At 39.2% G+C, this 16,243-nt stretch overlaps 1 protein-coding gene across 2 annotated transcripts in view; it reads left to right on the plus strand.

The window, feature by feature from the left end:
• Window positions 1–2,528: 2,528 nt before the first annotated feature.
• Window positions 2,529–16,243, plus strand: part of HOMER2 (homer scaffold protein 2) — a 150,314-nt gene continuing 136,599 nt past the window's right edge. For both annotated transcript variants that reach the window (XM_044665482.1, XM_044665483.1), the window contains exon 1: window positions 2,529–2,650. In XM_044665482.1, coding sequence (XP_044521417.1) covers window positions 2,646–2,650 — 5 coding nt within the window. In that variant the 5' untranslated portion in view covers window positions 2,529–2,645. The remainder of the gene's footprint in view (window positions 2,651–16,243) is intronic.

Consider the following 16,243-nt stretch of genomic DNA (forward strand, 5'->3'; position numbering starts at 1 on the left):
TTCTGAATTTTTAGTTTTCTTCTGTGTATTATTGTTTATTTGGTGCTCCTTTCCTTCTTTTTTTTTTTTTTAAAGGTCTCTATAGGGCAGCTAGGTAGCACAGTGGATAGAATGCAAACCTGGAGTTGAGAGGACCTGTGTTTAAACATGATCTTAGATACTTCCTAGCTGTGTGACCCTGGGCAGATCATTTAACTTCAATTGCCTAGCCCTTATTGCTCTTCTGCCTTAGAATGGTTAGTTCGGCTGAAGGTAAGAGTTAAAAAGAAATCATCACAACTCATAAATCCTCTTCCCCCACCAGATAAAAATCTTCTCATTACAAAATATAGCCTACATCCTTTTCAAGTCATATCTGTCCCTGGTATCTGTTATGTTATGTTGTAGTCATTGTTCATAACATAATGTAGCCTGCTTATAACCTCCCAAATATCTTTTAGGTCATTGCGGTTTTGGTTCTTTTGGATTAATCTATGGGTCACCGGCATAACATATTGGGAGAATATTGATTTTTAAAAGATGTGCTGTAATATCAGGGGCCAAAGTGAAATCAGGGAAAAGACCATACAATTTCCCTAACCTGATGTAGCACAATCTCCTCTTTCATTCTAGCCCTATCTGAAAGATATTTTCTCTGGATTAACTCAACTGATTGTCCACCCAACTTCCACTATTGGGGAATTATGTGATCTCTTAGAGCAATTACAATTTAAAAACTGCATCTTTTGTGTCTAACATATACTATGAGCATTGCAAAGAGTGACTTCCCATTATAGATGGAAATCTGACCAGAGGGCCAATCTTAACATTTACTCATTGTCAATGACATATTTGGGTGACCATTCTGCACCAGGCATGATCACTCACAACTTTGCGCTCAGTACCTTTTCTGGTGAGGCTCATGGAGAAATCATTGGCTATTCTCTGCAAGCATGGAGAAAAGAGCCCTAAGTGAGCTTTGAAAGCCTCACATCATTGACTTAGTTTTAAAATGTCTTTCTGGGATGCATCTTCCTGAACAACCAGTAATTTTTTTAATAATTTTTATTTTTTAGAAAAGTTATCATGGTTACATGATTCATGTTCTTACTTTCCCCTTCACCCCCCCCCCCCAGACCTAACAACCAGTTCTTTTAAAGGAATGTTAGGGAAAATTTTCAGTCGAAAGGGATTCAGATCTTGATCTAGAAAAATGGGTACTTTGATTTCATTTATGTGCATGCCCTAAAGCAGATTACCATTCCCTCCATTCCTTGTAGAAAGATTCTTAAACTGCCATCATAAACAAGAAAGTTAAGAAGGGAGAAAAACGAAAAAGATGGAAGCAAAGAAACAAGCAAGAAAAGAAAGATAGAAGTATGGAAAGAAAGAAAGAAAACAAATATCTTGACTTGGTAACCAATCTACTGGAGTTGAGTTTCTTCCAAAGTAGCTAAAAAAACCAAAACAGACATACAGTTCATCACCACCAGTACTCCGATGCCTTTTCTTTCCAGCTTCCTAGAAGCTTGAACATAGCCTTTAGGAACCCAGGGTCATTTCCATGCCATGGGGTGGCAGCGTAAGGCTTAATAAAGATGCTTAATAAATACTTGTTGCAGGTGGTGCAGTGGAAGTCACTAGGCTGAGCCTCAGGGCATCAAGAGACCTCGGATCTAGTTCTCCCTGTACCACTAACTTAATTAGACAAGTCACAGTCTTTATGGGACCTTATTTTCTTCCTTTGTTGGAAAAAAATGGATTGGTCTAGATCAGGTATTCTTAACCTTTTATGTGCGTGTGTCACGGACCCCTTCTCAAGGTACCGTTTTGTTGCCTACATTCCTAATGTTATCTTTATTTTCATTTAGAGATTATTGAAAATAAAGATAACATTTTTTTCAGTCCAAGATCATGAACCCCATGAAATCCATCTCAGCACCTCTAGGGGGTTTGTGGACCTCAGGTTAAGAGCCCCTTGTCTAGATGGCGTTTAAGGTTCCTCCCAACTCTTTAATTATGTGGATCTGTGTATTCCAGGCTAGTTGGCAGAGGGAGAGATGCCAGCAATTCAGGTGTACGGATCGCCCTAGAGTCATTCGGCCGAAGGCAGCTGTGAATGAAAGCGGGTGCAGGCTGGGGTGCGGCGTCAGGAATTCTTCCCTCTCCTCAGAAGGGAGGAGGAATGAGTGCGTGTGTAGCCCAGCATGGAAACGCCTCCTCTTTTCCTTTCTTTTTTTCTGCCTCCACTTGGCAGCTGCCCTGTATGTAGGGTACGGGGCTGGGGCTGGGGCTGGTCCCCAGCTGGGTTCAGGGTGTACAGTCTTTAGGAGACCAGGCGCAACCCCACAGCCACCAGGGGACTCAAGGTTATGTAAGGAGCGGAGGGAGGGAGAGAGGGAGAGAGGGAGGAGGCAAAGAGAGGGAGGAGGCGGAGGCGGAGGCGGAGGGAGGGAGGGCTCGCCGTCGGAGCGCCCAGCCGCCCCGCCCCCGCCCTTGCCAGGCGGCGGCCCCACAGCCTAGCCGAATGGAGCCGCGCCGGGATTGAGTGGGGAGCAGACTAGGAGCCGCATGTGCCAAGTTCGGAAGCGGCTGGAGGAGCTCTTCAGCAAGAAGCGAATGCCAGAGAGTTCCGTCGGAGTGGGTGGCCAAGCAAGCCTGCAAAGATGGGGTGAGTGCAGCACCGGCTCCTTACCTTCCTCCCTGGCTTCTTCTCTCTCCAATAGCCCCCTTCTTTTTCTCCTCTCCCCAAACCAACCATTCTTTCTCCATATACTTCCCACTTTCCCCTCTTCTCTCCTCCCTTTTTCCTTGACTATTTGCTCCCTTTCTCTTTCTCCCTATTTCGGGACTCTCACCTTCTACTCTCCCCAGTGCCCCGTAGTGGCACACCGCTCTTCTCAGCTTGGAGCTCGCCGTGCAGCCCCGGGCTGAGGTGCTCGGTTGGTTCTCTGGCTCTGATCGCCTTCTTAGGGGCAGGTTTTTGATCCAGCCTTCGTTTATCGATTTAGTACCCCCAGTTGCTCCATCCAGTCCCGCCCGCCTCGCTTCCTTGAGTGGGCGCCGCGGGGTTCTCTCTGGAACTGAGCTCGATTGAACAGGGAAGAGGAGCCGGGAGCGGGACTTGCTGGGGGGCAGAGAATCATAATCTGTGGAACCTGGGTGCCCTCTGCCCAGGGCCTCTCAGAAACTGGGAAAGGGGGATGGGGTGGGGGTGGAGCTGTTAATGTAGAACCCGCCGGAGGAGTGAGGCATTGCTAGGCAGCCACGGCTTTGGAACTGGACACATGGGAAAATTGGGTGGATTTTCCTTCTGTCTTTTCTGACATATCGAGCGCCAACAAAACGGGCCAGGTGGTGATGTGTTGCAGGCTGGGCTGCTGGGGCACTGACTGATTGGATGGAGCGGTCGGGTGTGGACACCACTGTAAGCACGACTAGAAAGTTAGTGGGGGGGAAATACTGTCAATTCTTCGATCTTCAGGAGTCACAGTCTGGTCAGATTTAAGCTCAGGCTCTGGAGTGTTTGACGGTAGAGAGTGTAAAGAGTTTTGTTGCTATAATTTTAGTGATTGATTTTTATTGCAATCAGCGTGGAAATCAGAGTTTAGACATTTAAGGGGGAGAAAAAGCACCCTCCACATTCATAACCACAACCCTCCACTCCTCCCTCCCCCAGCTGCAAAAAGCAACTCGAAAAACTTTGCATCCACTTCGAGTTCATTAAGGATGAAGATTCAAAGTGCTCAGCAGACTTGGCTTTGAATGGCGGATTAAATAAGATTGATTTCACAGGTGTAGTTGGGGTACTTTGATGCTGAATTGACTAATCAGTCTGCGTATACAAACTAATAAAACACACACACACACACAAAAACTCCCTGTATTTATTTTCAGCTCCTCTTTGGTGTAGCTGGGTAGGAGCCATGAGTCACAATCAGTCAGCACTGACTACAAAACACTACATTACTACGACCAATACCTTCCAATTGTGCAGCAATTAGCTTCCACAGCTACTTCATACATTAACTCATCTGATCCTTATAATAACTCTCGGAGGTAGGCAGGGCAGCTGCTATTATCCCTACTTAGTAGATGAGGAAACCGAGACTGAGTCTAGTTAAAAGGATTCTCCCAAGAACATAATGCTAGTAAGCCTTTGACTGATGGTTGAAATCTAGGGCTCCCTGTTTAGAAAATATGGGTGGTGTCCAGTTGTATCTACTCTTAGTGATCCAGCAGACCATACTGTTCATGGTGTTTTCTTGGCAAAGATAACTATTTGCCATTTTCTTCTCCAGTGGATTAAGGCAAATAGATCCTATGTGATTTTGCTTAGGATCCCTTAACTAGTGTCTGAGGTAGGATTTGAACTCAGATCTTCCTGATTCCAGGTCCAGCCCTCTATCCACTGAGCCCTATGTCAAAATAAGAGCTAAAATAGATCAATTTCCTTCTTAGTTTTGAAATGGAGAAAATAAGAACAAAAGCATGGGGAAAATGGAGCCTCTCCAACTTAGAACATTATTGGTTAAAGTCTATAAAATATATATACAAATGTATGTATGTGCAAACCAGAATTTCAGGAGATTGTCCCTTTATAGGGACTTCTTTTTTTTATTTCCTTCAATATTTTATTATTATATAGGATATATTATATCCCTCAATAATTCAAAGAACATATTATATCCTTCAAGAAATCAAACTATTCCTGGAATAGATTTTTTTCCCCTTTTCTTTTTTTCAAACACTTTCTGTCTTAGAATCAATACCAGTATTGGTTTCAGAGCAGAAAAGTGGTAAAGGGGTAGGCAATAGGGGTTAAGTGACTTTCCTAGGATCACACAGCTAGGAAGTGTTTGAGGTCACATTTGAACCCAAGACCTTCTGCCTCTAAAGAGGCCTTGGCTTTCAATTCAGTGAGCCACCTAGTTGCCTCCTGGGTAATCTCTTTTTGCAATCAATGTTTCCTTCAATAGCCTGTGTATCATTCCAGACCCAATTTGGACCTTAGTACATTTCCCCATAGAAACAGTCATACATAAATGGTGTTTAAAAGGTCTATAGTATTCTCCTCAATTTTATAAAATTACCAGCCAAATGAATTGCTATGTATATAAAGTGATAAAGATTGCTGGAGTGTTTGGAGTAACCTGAGTGGAGGGAGTTTTAAGGGAAAGATAGAGGAAGGAGACTTTTATGAGGGAAAATGGTGAAGACTGAGTAAATGGGCTATTCTTATAGGTTGATAATAGTTTATTTATCCTATTGGCAGAGTTTTTCATATATAATAAATTGATCAAGGTGAGTCTTATACACATGACTAATCAAGAAAGCATTGAGTGGATCAGTTCTATGAAACTATATGGCCTCTTCATTGCCTATGCAATGCAACTGAGCAAGGAGCATTTATGCATTTGGGTAATTCTCTGTAGTCCCTTGAGAGAAGCTTGGCCATGTACTGTTTTAAAGATCTAGTTTATATAGTGTAGCAGGAAATTTTATAGGATCTTGGATTCTAGAATTGTTTTTGGAAGAAGGGGGTAGAAAATACATTTTTAAACATTGAAAAGTTAGCTAGATTCTAGTACCTAAAGTTTCTTTTCTTCAACTCCTCATCTCCTTAACTTAATCATTAAAGTCCCATCTAGTGGTAAAAAGATAGATAGTTGTATAAAAATTAAGATATTCACCAATAAACCTAAGGAAAATACCAGTACCTCATTTTTGTGTCTGAATTAACTGAAAATTTAAAATAAGTTTTGCTTTGGGCAGTTTGTTTAGGAATTTTAAAATTTACTATCTTTTAAATTCAGATATCAAACATCACCTATTACACAGTTATAAATAAATAGCAAAACAATTCTTCTACTAGGATAGTTGGTGGCACAGTTGATGGAGAGTCAAGCTTGGAGTTGGGAGGACCTGGGCCTCAGATACTTCTTAGCTGGGTGATCCTGGACAAGTCATTTAACCTCAATTGCAGCTTTTCTGTCTTAGAACTGATATTAAGACAGAAAGTAAGGGTTAAAAAAAAATCTTCTACCTATCATTTCTACCTACCACCTTCCTCTTTTGATTGTGGGAAGGTAGAGGGGGCAAGGAGGTAGGAAACAGATTGGCCGTATTTCAAAGTCAAATTGATTCTATCTGATTCTTAAAGAGAATTTGGGTAATTGGAAGAGAGAAATGGAAAAATGGCCATCTTGAGAAAAATTATGGTATTTTATGCTTTGCATCTTGTGTCACATAAAGATTTTGTGAAAACATAGTTAAGCTCTAAATAACTTTTTAAGATTCCATGTCTAATATGGTACATTAAGATTTTTTAGGTTTTGCATATTTTCCACTTATCTCCACCAAAGTTATTCCATTTAAAGCTTTAGGTAGAGCATCCCTTGAAAATGTCCCCGAGAAGGTTTTTTCAAAAAAAACTATTATTAACACAGTAGTGATGTTAATGCTAGCCTGGAAACTATAATAGCTACCCAGGCTGCTTAATGCTTTTTAAAGAGTTTGCTAAACAAGCAGCCTCAAAGAAAACCAAGACACAAAGAAATAATGTTTGGATGCAATTTTCCTTTAATGTCAAAGTCAGACGTAGAGTTTTTATTGTGATCTTGTAATTATTGAAGACTGTTGGCCAGTTCCTGACTAATATGTTTATATTTTCTTTTTGCTCTGCCATAGAAAAACAAGAAAAAAAGTTTGTCTACCATTATGATTTAGCCAAGTCCATTTTGTTAATTTTTATGAACAAGACTATTTGTATATCGTTTATATACACCTTTTGGGGGGTGGGGAGTTCACCGCAGATAGCATTGCAAGTTAAGGATGACATAATCTTGGTTATCTGAAACTATGGGCTTCCTTTTCAGTAATGTTATACTTTACCTATTAACTTTCCTTTAATGAACATTGCTACCCTTTTAACTTTCCATTCTTTCCTACACCCAAATGTACACTATTTTAATTTTTTTGATGATTATATTCAGATACAATATTGTTGGGTAATTTTGACGTGAACATATTGTTGTGATTTTTGTCTTCCCAGTTGTGTTGTGGGTTTGTTGTTCAAAAATACTTAGTTCTTTATTTTCTACAATTAGGAAACAGAGGATTCCTTATCCATAGCTTTTCAAGCAAATATTAGTTGTGTTTCTTCTCTTAACATCACAGATCATAAGAGAATAAAAAATGCAGGAATACTTAGCTTAATGTATTAGTAATCCTGAAGAGTTCTGTGTACATCAAGTCAGTACTAAGTGCCTACTATGTGCAAGTCCTGGAGATTCAAAGAAAGGTAAAAGACAGTTCCTGCTCTCAAGGAACTCACAATTGAATGAATTGAACTCACAACATGCAAATAACTATTAGAAACAAAGAGTATGCAAGATTGATTGGAAGTAATCAACAGAGGGAAGACTAGAATTGAGAGGTAGGGAAAGAGTTCCTGTAGAAGGTGGGATTTTGACTGGGACTTGAAGGAATCCAAGAGGATGAAGAACATTTCAAGGGAAGGGGGATAGGAAGTGCAGTGAAAATTCACAGACCTGGGAGACAGAAAATTTTGGTTGAGGAACACTAAAGAGACCAGTGTTACTAGATCACAGAGTATTGGAGGAAGTGATAAAAAGACTGGAAAGCTGGGCTTGCAGGCAACTTAAGAAGGCGTTTGAATGCCAAATAGAGGATTTCATATTTGACCCTGAAAGGGGTGGGGAACCACTGGGTTTACTGAATAGGGTAGTGACATGGCCAGACTTGTGCTTTCCAGAGATCCCTCTGATAGATGAATAGAGGATCATCTGGAGTGGAGAGAGAGACTTGTGGTGGGAGACCAACCAGCAGACTATTGCACTAGTCTAAGTGTGAGGACCTGCCTGGAATAGAATGATGACAGTGGCCAAAATATATTGAGATATTACAGAGGTAAATTGATTGGCTTTGGCAAAAGATTGGATGGGGAGGGAGGGAAAAAGGGGGGGGAGGGAGAGAGAGAGACAGAGACAGAGAGACAGAGAGACAGAGAGACAGAGAGAGAGACAGAGAGACAGAGAGAGACAGAGAGAGAGAGAGACAGAGAGAGACAGAGAGAGAGAGAGAGAGAGAGAAAAGAGCACAGTGGGTGCAATGTGAGTATGAGTATGTATTCATTCTCATTTCAAGTGCATTAAAGGGGCCCAGTCTTTAAAGGATTCCTACAGTGAATCCTTAGGTAAAGGTCTAAGTATTCACTGGTTTCCCAGATGCTCAGTGTCCTTATATTGCTCTCTAGTTAACCAAAGCCTTTAACTGAGTTGTATCACTCAAGCTTATATTTCCCAGGAATATTCTATGCTCCAAAATTATCTATCCTTTTCCCCTCCTATAACCAAACTCCCATTATCTGCTGAATAAATCTCTATTAGGTTTTTGAAAGAGTAAAAATCTGATTAAAATAATTTATACTGAAGTATAATGATTAAAAACTACCTATCCCTGAGTGGGTGGGGCAGGGAGGTATTTGAATTTTAAAAGGAACTTGATTCAAATGAAAATTTGGTAGCTTGTGTGGAAGACATGTTTTGGAGCTGGGAACCTTCCCATGCCCCTTGTCTATGGCTGCCTCCTCCCATTCCTGACATGCCAGAAGAACAGGAATCAGCAGTTTGGCACCCCATTTCTGAAAGGTTGCCAGTCCCTATTCTAGCCAACTGAATAATATTGTCCTCCTCTGAAAAATTATAATCTCTCCTTGAAAAATATGGATAAATCTTGAAAAAAATTGTCAAAAAATTCTTTCATTTACAAAAAAAGAGGCTGGTAGAAAAAGACATTTTGAAAATGCCCCTTTAATGATGTTAAACCATAAATTGCCTTTCCAGACTTAGAAATTATGGAAGGTCATAGTAGGGATGTTCTAGAAGCCAGCATCTGTTTGGCTGGGAGGCTGACCTTAGATGACCTCTATTGTTTCTTTTTTCACTTTTATGAAACTATGATTCTCTGTTTTATCTTGGGGAGGAAAGTCTTTTATGGGTGAATAAGCCCACAGTTGGAAATATCATCAGTTGGGCAGTTTCAAGCCTGGGTTCATTTTTGTACATATAGGATAAAGAATAGTTATCACTCATCTTAGTGTGGATAGTCTGGAGGGGTAGGATCATATAATAATTACTTCATTAATATCCATTTACCTCTTTTCCAACTCCCACCCCAATCTTAGTGTCATTGCCTTTCTGTTATAGACTGGCAAACCTGGGATTAATCATAGGTCTGTCCTGGAAATGGCAGAAGGGGATTGGGTTGAGAAATGCCATGTAACCTTAACATTATGCTTGGGTTGTACCAGTTATCTGATCTTTCCTTTGTATTAGACCGTAAAACCCAAATAGGAAATTCAGAAGGGAAAGAGATCCAAGACATAAAGGTCATCTTTAGTTATCGTATTGATCTGAACTTGAGAGTGGTCCTAAAATGAGATCCCTTAAACAGGAAAAAAAATGCATATAGGCATATGCTAGAAAAACAATATTCATTATGGAATGCATTGGGTTAAAAATAGTATTTTGACCCATAGCGTATTTGTATTTTTATTATAAACATAGTAATTTATCTTAAGCTTTGAATCATGACTAGTGGAAAAGAGAAGCCTCAGAAGATCTAACTCACAATTATGTCACTTCATGCGTTACAATTCTAGAAATCACTTAGTAAATGGGAAGGGGTTGTTGTTCACTTGTTTCAGCCATGCTTGACTATCTTTGTAACCCCATTTGGGAGTTGTTTTGGGCAAAGATACTGTAGTAGTTTGCCATTTCCTTCACCAGCTCATTTTACAGATGAGGAAACTGAGGCAAGCAGGATTAAATGACTTGTCCAAGGTCACACAGGTAGTATGTGTCTGAAGCCAGATTAGAACTTAGATCTTCTTGACTACAGCCAGATGCTGTATCCACTGTGCCACCTAGCTGCCCCCAAAAGAGGAGGCAGATTGTCAAAGATTAATGATGGTGGTGAATCAAGTTCCAGATACCCAAATTATATCTCCCTATTTGATTAGAATGATCAGGGTAAAAAGCAGAATGTTATTTGAAGGAAAACAGTAGTGAATATAGATGCTAAAGCAATTTATAAACAGAAAAATCTATATAAATATTTCAGAGAAGGCAAACTAGGCTTAAAGAAACATTTCCTGATGCACTTATGCATGATACTTTTCTTCTAAGAAAGAAAAAAAAGTGAATATCCTTGGTGAAAGGAGAGGGAAGAAAATTTGAAGCAATATATGTAGGAGGAGAAAAAAAGAAAATCAATATATATTGGAGGGGAAAGAAGGAAAATCAAGAAAATCATGTTTTAATTTTAAGACTGAGAGAAGATTGTGTCTTTTTTTTCTCTCTGTGCATCTAAATAATTATCCCCAGAGGCTGGGTGAAGATCTACAAAATTGTAAGGTGAACTTCTCTCACAAAAACTAAGAAAAAAAAATTCTTTTTGTCAAATAAAAACTTTTCATTGGAAAAGGAAATTTGTTCATTCATGTTCATCACCTTATTCTTGGCATACAAAACATGAATTACAGTAGAATAGCATAACTATAATAAAGAAAAACATTTATCAAAAGGATTTTTTTTTCAGATTAGGACAATTTTTGTGCCAATGAGGTGTTAGCTTTACATATCTTGATTAAATGCTTTAATTTTTCAGATATTTGATGATAAATTTTCCATCTCTTCTCCTTCCTCCTCCTTTCTCCAAGTCTTCCTGCCACTTGGTTAACTCCCCAGTTCTCTCAACAAGAAGCAACAGTTTGGAGAAATTGAGTCCCAAGTATATGAAAATCTGTTTTCTTGTATTTTAAGTATAAAATGTTCATTACCTGGAAAATATAGCGTTTGCCTCTGCGTTGTATTTATAGGTTTTGGAGGTGAGTACTGGCAGTTCGAACCAGCTGTTGTATGTTTCTTAGTAGGGTATGTGTTGTGTGGGAAGTTTGTCAGGGTTGAAGATTCTGAATGCATGATTAAATCTCCTGCAGCTCTACCTTCCAGAGCTGTTAGTCATATTGTATCACTTTGGCAGATAGAATTTATTTAAACTATATTTTAGAATTAGTTTGTTAGAATATAAATATGCTTGTGGGGGAACACATTTAGATGGTTGTCAAAGAACTTAAAGAAAGTTCTATTCATAATACTGGTTGATGGTCTGATTATAATTCATCTAAGGAACAGGGAAACTTGGCTTCATATGAGTCTTCTTGCTTTTCTTTCCTTTTTACAGAAAAAGCTTTGGCTGGGCATTAAAAAAAAACAACAAACCACCCAACATTATGAACAGCAAGAATAATTAAACAGTGATACAAGGCTCCCAAGGAAGGGTAACAGGATCCTTTTTACAGTGGAACCAGTGTCTCCTATATTGGGAATTGCCTGTTGAATAGTTAAGTCTTACAATGCAAATCTATGTTATCCATGAAACAAAAATGTAATATGGCTACTGATTTTTTTTTTTTGAGGGAATGGATGGTACTGGACCCGTAATATTATTGACATGGGAACTTTCCAGTAGGGAAATTCCCTCAACTAATGAAGATCAACATCAGCTCTGTACTTGACAAATTATACAGTTGCTTGGGGGCACTGACAACCCAAGTGACTTGCCTGGGATCACATGCTTTAGGCCAATCAGATATGATTTATTGAGCATCTGCTATATCCTAATACTGTTTAAGTACCAGGGGTGCATGGTGTGTTCTGGGAGAACTAGCATCTCTGATATGAAGGCTTGCTGAGCCCTTTTCAGATTTGCTCATCCACTTTTCATGTCTATCTTTCACCTAACTCTCACCTGTGGCTCCAAGAAGTTGTAACATGTGCAAGAGTCACATACCAGTAAACCATTTTAGCAGATGGGCTAACCCATGTTGAGGGTAACTGATGGGCCTCAAACTTGTTGGTGAGTTAGGGGAGGGTCTGCCCCAAGCTTGTGAAGACTTTCCCCTGGTTTAATGAGTGGATAAAAACAATTTGTTTCAATGGCCGTGAAGGCAGCTGCAGCCCGTGCTATGGAATGCTTATGTCTTAGTCAAACATCCAACATGCCGTGGCCATTTACTGAATGCCAGGCCATTGTCAGTTGCCCTGACTTTTGTCTTGCCACTGGACTTGGATGACTCTTGGAAGAGCAAGTAGAGTTGATGATTTTGTACAACTCTTTCTCACTTAAATCCAATTCACTTATAAGTCAAGATATCACTCCATAATGCCATTGGACCTCTTTGAATTATTACTAGAGTGGATCTGGTGTAAAATCCATCCAGCTGAGTTGCTATCAGGAGCCACAAAGGATATATCATGGTCATCATTTTTGACATCAACCTGAAGGAAGAGACCAGCTTCTATTAGTTGTATTCGCAACTATCATTCATAGATTTGTCTAAATCCTTTTTGAGTCCCTTTATTTCCCATTATGCCACTTATTGAGGTAGTGAATACTCTTAAGTTCCTCACCTGCTTGTGGCAATTGGATCCTGTTGACTTTAGGAGTTTATAATCCCATGGAGAAAATGAGAAATAACATAGTCGTCAAAAGTGATCTATAAGAGCGGAGATGGTAACCATCTCTGCATATGTATAACCATAACATGCCGTCAAGTGGGAATTGAAGTCTTATTTGTTTCCAGTTTAGCTTACTATCAGCATTCAAATTCTTCAATGCCTTATTAGGGAGCCAGGTAGTGCAGTGAATGGGGTACTAGGCTTTGAGTCAGGAATACCTGAGTTCAAATACCACTTCGAACACTTATTAGTAATGTGATTATTGGTAAGTCACTTAGTCTCAGTTTACCTTAGTCTCTTTATCTGTAAGATGGGGATAATAATAACACCTACCTTTCAGGATTGTTTTTAGGATCAACTGAGATAATAATTATAAGACATTTAGTATAGTGCTTTTAATATAATAAATGCTAAATAAATGTTAGCTATTATTAAGTCTAATGTGCTAACTATGCTCATTTTTTTTCATGAGATTTATCATGTAATAGTGGTACAAAATAGAAAAGCTTTATCCTTCTTCTAATGAGTTAAACTGAACAATAGTGACCAGGGCTAAGACCTAAGTCTAATTTCTCAGCTATTCAAATGAATCTGTGTGTTCTCATTTATACAAACGTTCTTTTTTTCTCCAGCAATGCAAATCGCAACTCATCCATATCTGTTGGGACACGAATGGTTTAATATATCCTGTGTAGACCTGTTTTTTGAGCATGTGATCTAGTCCATAGTCTCAGTTGACTCTTTGATATACAGAAAAAGCTTGGAATCTTTCTTTAAAATGAAGAAAATTGCAAGTCCTCTACTAATGCCTAAGCAATGTTAGTAAGAACTGCCACTTTTTGCTCTCTTTTGTTTGTTTGTCTATTTTGTGGAAATGAAAGTAAGAAGGAAAGAACAATGTATTCAACATGTACAACCAAAGAAGGGCAGCAGATTTTCAGAAGAGAGAGAGAGTTATAAGTTATAAATTTAATCCTTAGTGTTCATCTAATATCACCCCTTCATCTTATAGTTAAGAAACCTGCAGCTCAGAGAGTTGTGATTTACCTGTCCATGATTATATAGCTAGTAAATGTCAGAGGCCAGTTTTGAATGTGAGTTTTCTAGACTTTCAGTCCAGGCAGCTATGCCATACTGCGTCATTTTGAGGGCCAATCAAACATGCTCCTGGCATTAATTAAACATTGAGATAGAAGAAAAACCCTCTTGTATTCCTCCAACAGATGCTTATAGGCACACCATGGAGTCATGCACTGTAACTGGGATGCTCTGAGACCTTTTTCAAGGCCACATGGATATTCCATTGGCTTGTATTATTATTGTTTATCAAATCAGTATATTAGCTGAATGTCTCCTCTGTGAAACTGTTATTATTACCCATTTTCTAGATGTGAAATTGAAACACAGGGAGGTTAAGGGACTGAACTTTTAGACTTAATCTCCAAGTCCATTGCTCTGTACATGACACCATACTCACTGCTTCTTCTCTTTTACAAACAGTTTAAGACATTTGGACAACAGTCTATTTACTTATTCATAAAATGGAGATGACAGTACCCACCTCATTAGGTTGATGAGAGGTAAAACCAGGATAATCTATGTTAAAGCACTTGGACATGTAATGTAAATGAGAGGTAGTGTTATAGTGGCAAACTAATATATGGTTAGTAAATTATTTCATGAAAAGATGCTTCTATTAGCCATTCTATTATCCTGAATTGGAGAACAAAGAACAATGAGCATATTTTGGACAAAGGTGTTATTCTCCTTTCACTCTCCTCACCCCCAATCATATGTAGAGATCTTTTGCAAGTAGAATGCTTATGTGATTGTGGGATTAATGCTATCCAACTAGAGGAGAGTTGTAGATCATTCTGTTTACTAGGTATTTTTTCTGTGGTGTGTGTGTATATATGTTAATCTTCTCTAGTAAGTGGTTTTATTTTTAGGTAGACCTGCATTGGTGAGGTATTGGCCAGCTATCCTTATAGACTTCCTTATTCTCCTGATTTGAAGAATAAACAGCTTTAGGTGTTTTCACTTTAAGGTCCTCCTTAGGGAAACCTTCTGGCTAGAAATGTCTCTCTGGAACTGAGAAATTCCTACTGGAGTACTGAGATCTGAAGCTCTCTTTGTTTTAGAAACCTGGCAACTGAGTTTTCTTGAGCACAGTAGGATGAAGAATTAGGAATGGGGGATGTCCAAGTATTAGCGGATCATAGTTTGAGTCTGGTGAAACAAACTCTGCATTGGAAGTTAGGAGACATGTTTTTCACTCAAGGGAAGATAGAAAGTTTCATCTCTATGAGAGGGACCAGTCACTTTTGTTTTTGCCTCAGTTTATTTCTCTATAAAATCAACCAACAAACATTTTTCAAGTCAGGCACAGTGTTTACTGGGGATCCAAAGACCAATGCTAAACAGTCCTTGCCCTCAAGGAATTTTCATTTTACTGTTGGAGACAACATGTACATTTATGCATATGAAACAGATACAAGGTAATCTAGGATGAGAAGGAACTAGTAGCAGGATGAGTGACCATGAAAGGACCTTCTGTGGAGAGTAGGGCCTGAACTGATTCTTGAAGGAAATCAGGGATTCTAAAGAGCCGAGATGATGAAAATGTACAATAGGCAGAGATTCAGGAATGTGTGTGTATATCTAACAGCAAATTGACCCATATAGTTGGACTATCAAGTATCTGCAGAGGAGAATATGAAAGGAGAGGTAGGAAGGAACCAGGTTGTAAAGAGCTTTAAATTCCAAGCAGAGGAGTTCATATTTAATTACAGAGATAAGAGGAAACCACTGGAGTTTGAAGAACATGGTCGGAATTGTGCCCTAAGAAAATTTCCTTGGCAGATGAGTGGAGGATGGATTGGAATGGGAAGAGATTTGAGTCTGGAGACCAATTAGAATGCTGTTACTATAGTTCAGGCAAGAAGTGATGAAGAAGGAGATCTGGGAGAAGAGGACTTATTATGCAAGAAAAATTATGGAGATAGAAACAAGATCTGGTAAATGATTGGCCCTTTGGGGTGGATGAGAGTGGAGAGTTGTGGATGACACCAAGATTTTGAACCTGGATTATTGGAAGGATGGTGGCCCCCTTGACAACAACAGAGACAATTGGTCCTGGTTGAGTTTCCTGAAAATGGCTAGAAATAAGATTTAGGAATAGATTGTTACTCCTTCCCTACATACTTTCATTGTTATCCTAATCCTTATATTATCTGAGGAGTCTAGGGACTATTTCCTGATGTCTAGTAGAAAGAGGATTGAATTGAGACATGGGAACCCTGGGAGAAGAGAGAATACCTTCCAGCTCTGCTAGATTCTAAGTCTGGTTAAGTTGTTTCTCCAGAAAGGCTCCAGTTTTCTCATGGGTAAGGTGGAGATTGTAATCCTTGCTCCTGTTGCTTTACTGAAATAATAATTATCAGTGTCCCTCTCAAAATGAATATGTTTACTTCTTTCTCACTGACAGAATCAGATCTACTAAGTTTAATGAGAACCCTCAGCAGTCGAGCATGATCTGATTATCAAGTTTTGCTCTTTCAGTTATTCTTCTCTACCCAGCAAATTTCTCCAATGATTCTCCCTGGGAAGTAATCATTTGTTGTGGATTTGAAGTGGAATCACACAGTCTGAATGAAATGGAACCTTCATGTAGCCACTTCAAGGAAAGAACCTTAAAAAATAGCACTGTTTGGCTTTTC

Source organism: Gracilinanus agilis, chromosome 2 (genome assembly GCF_016433145.1).
Source record: "Gracilinanus agilis isolate LMUSP501 chromosome 2, AgileGrace, whole genome shotgun sequence".
Classification (NCBI taxonomy): Eukaryota; Metazoa; Chordata; class Mammalia; order Didelphimorphia; family Didelphidae; genus Gracilinanus; species Gracilinanus agilis.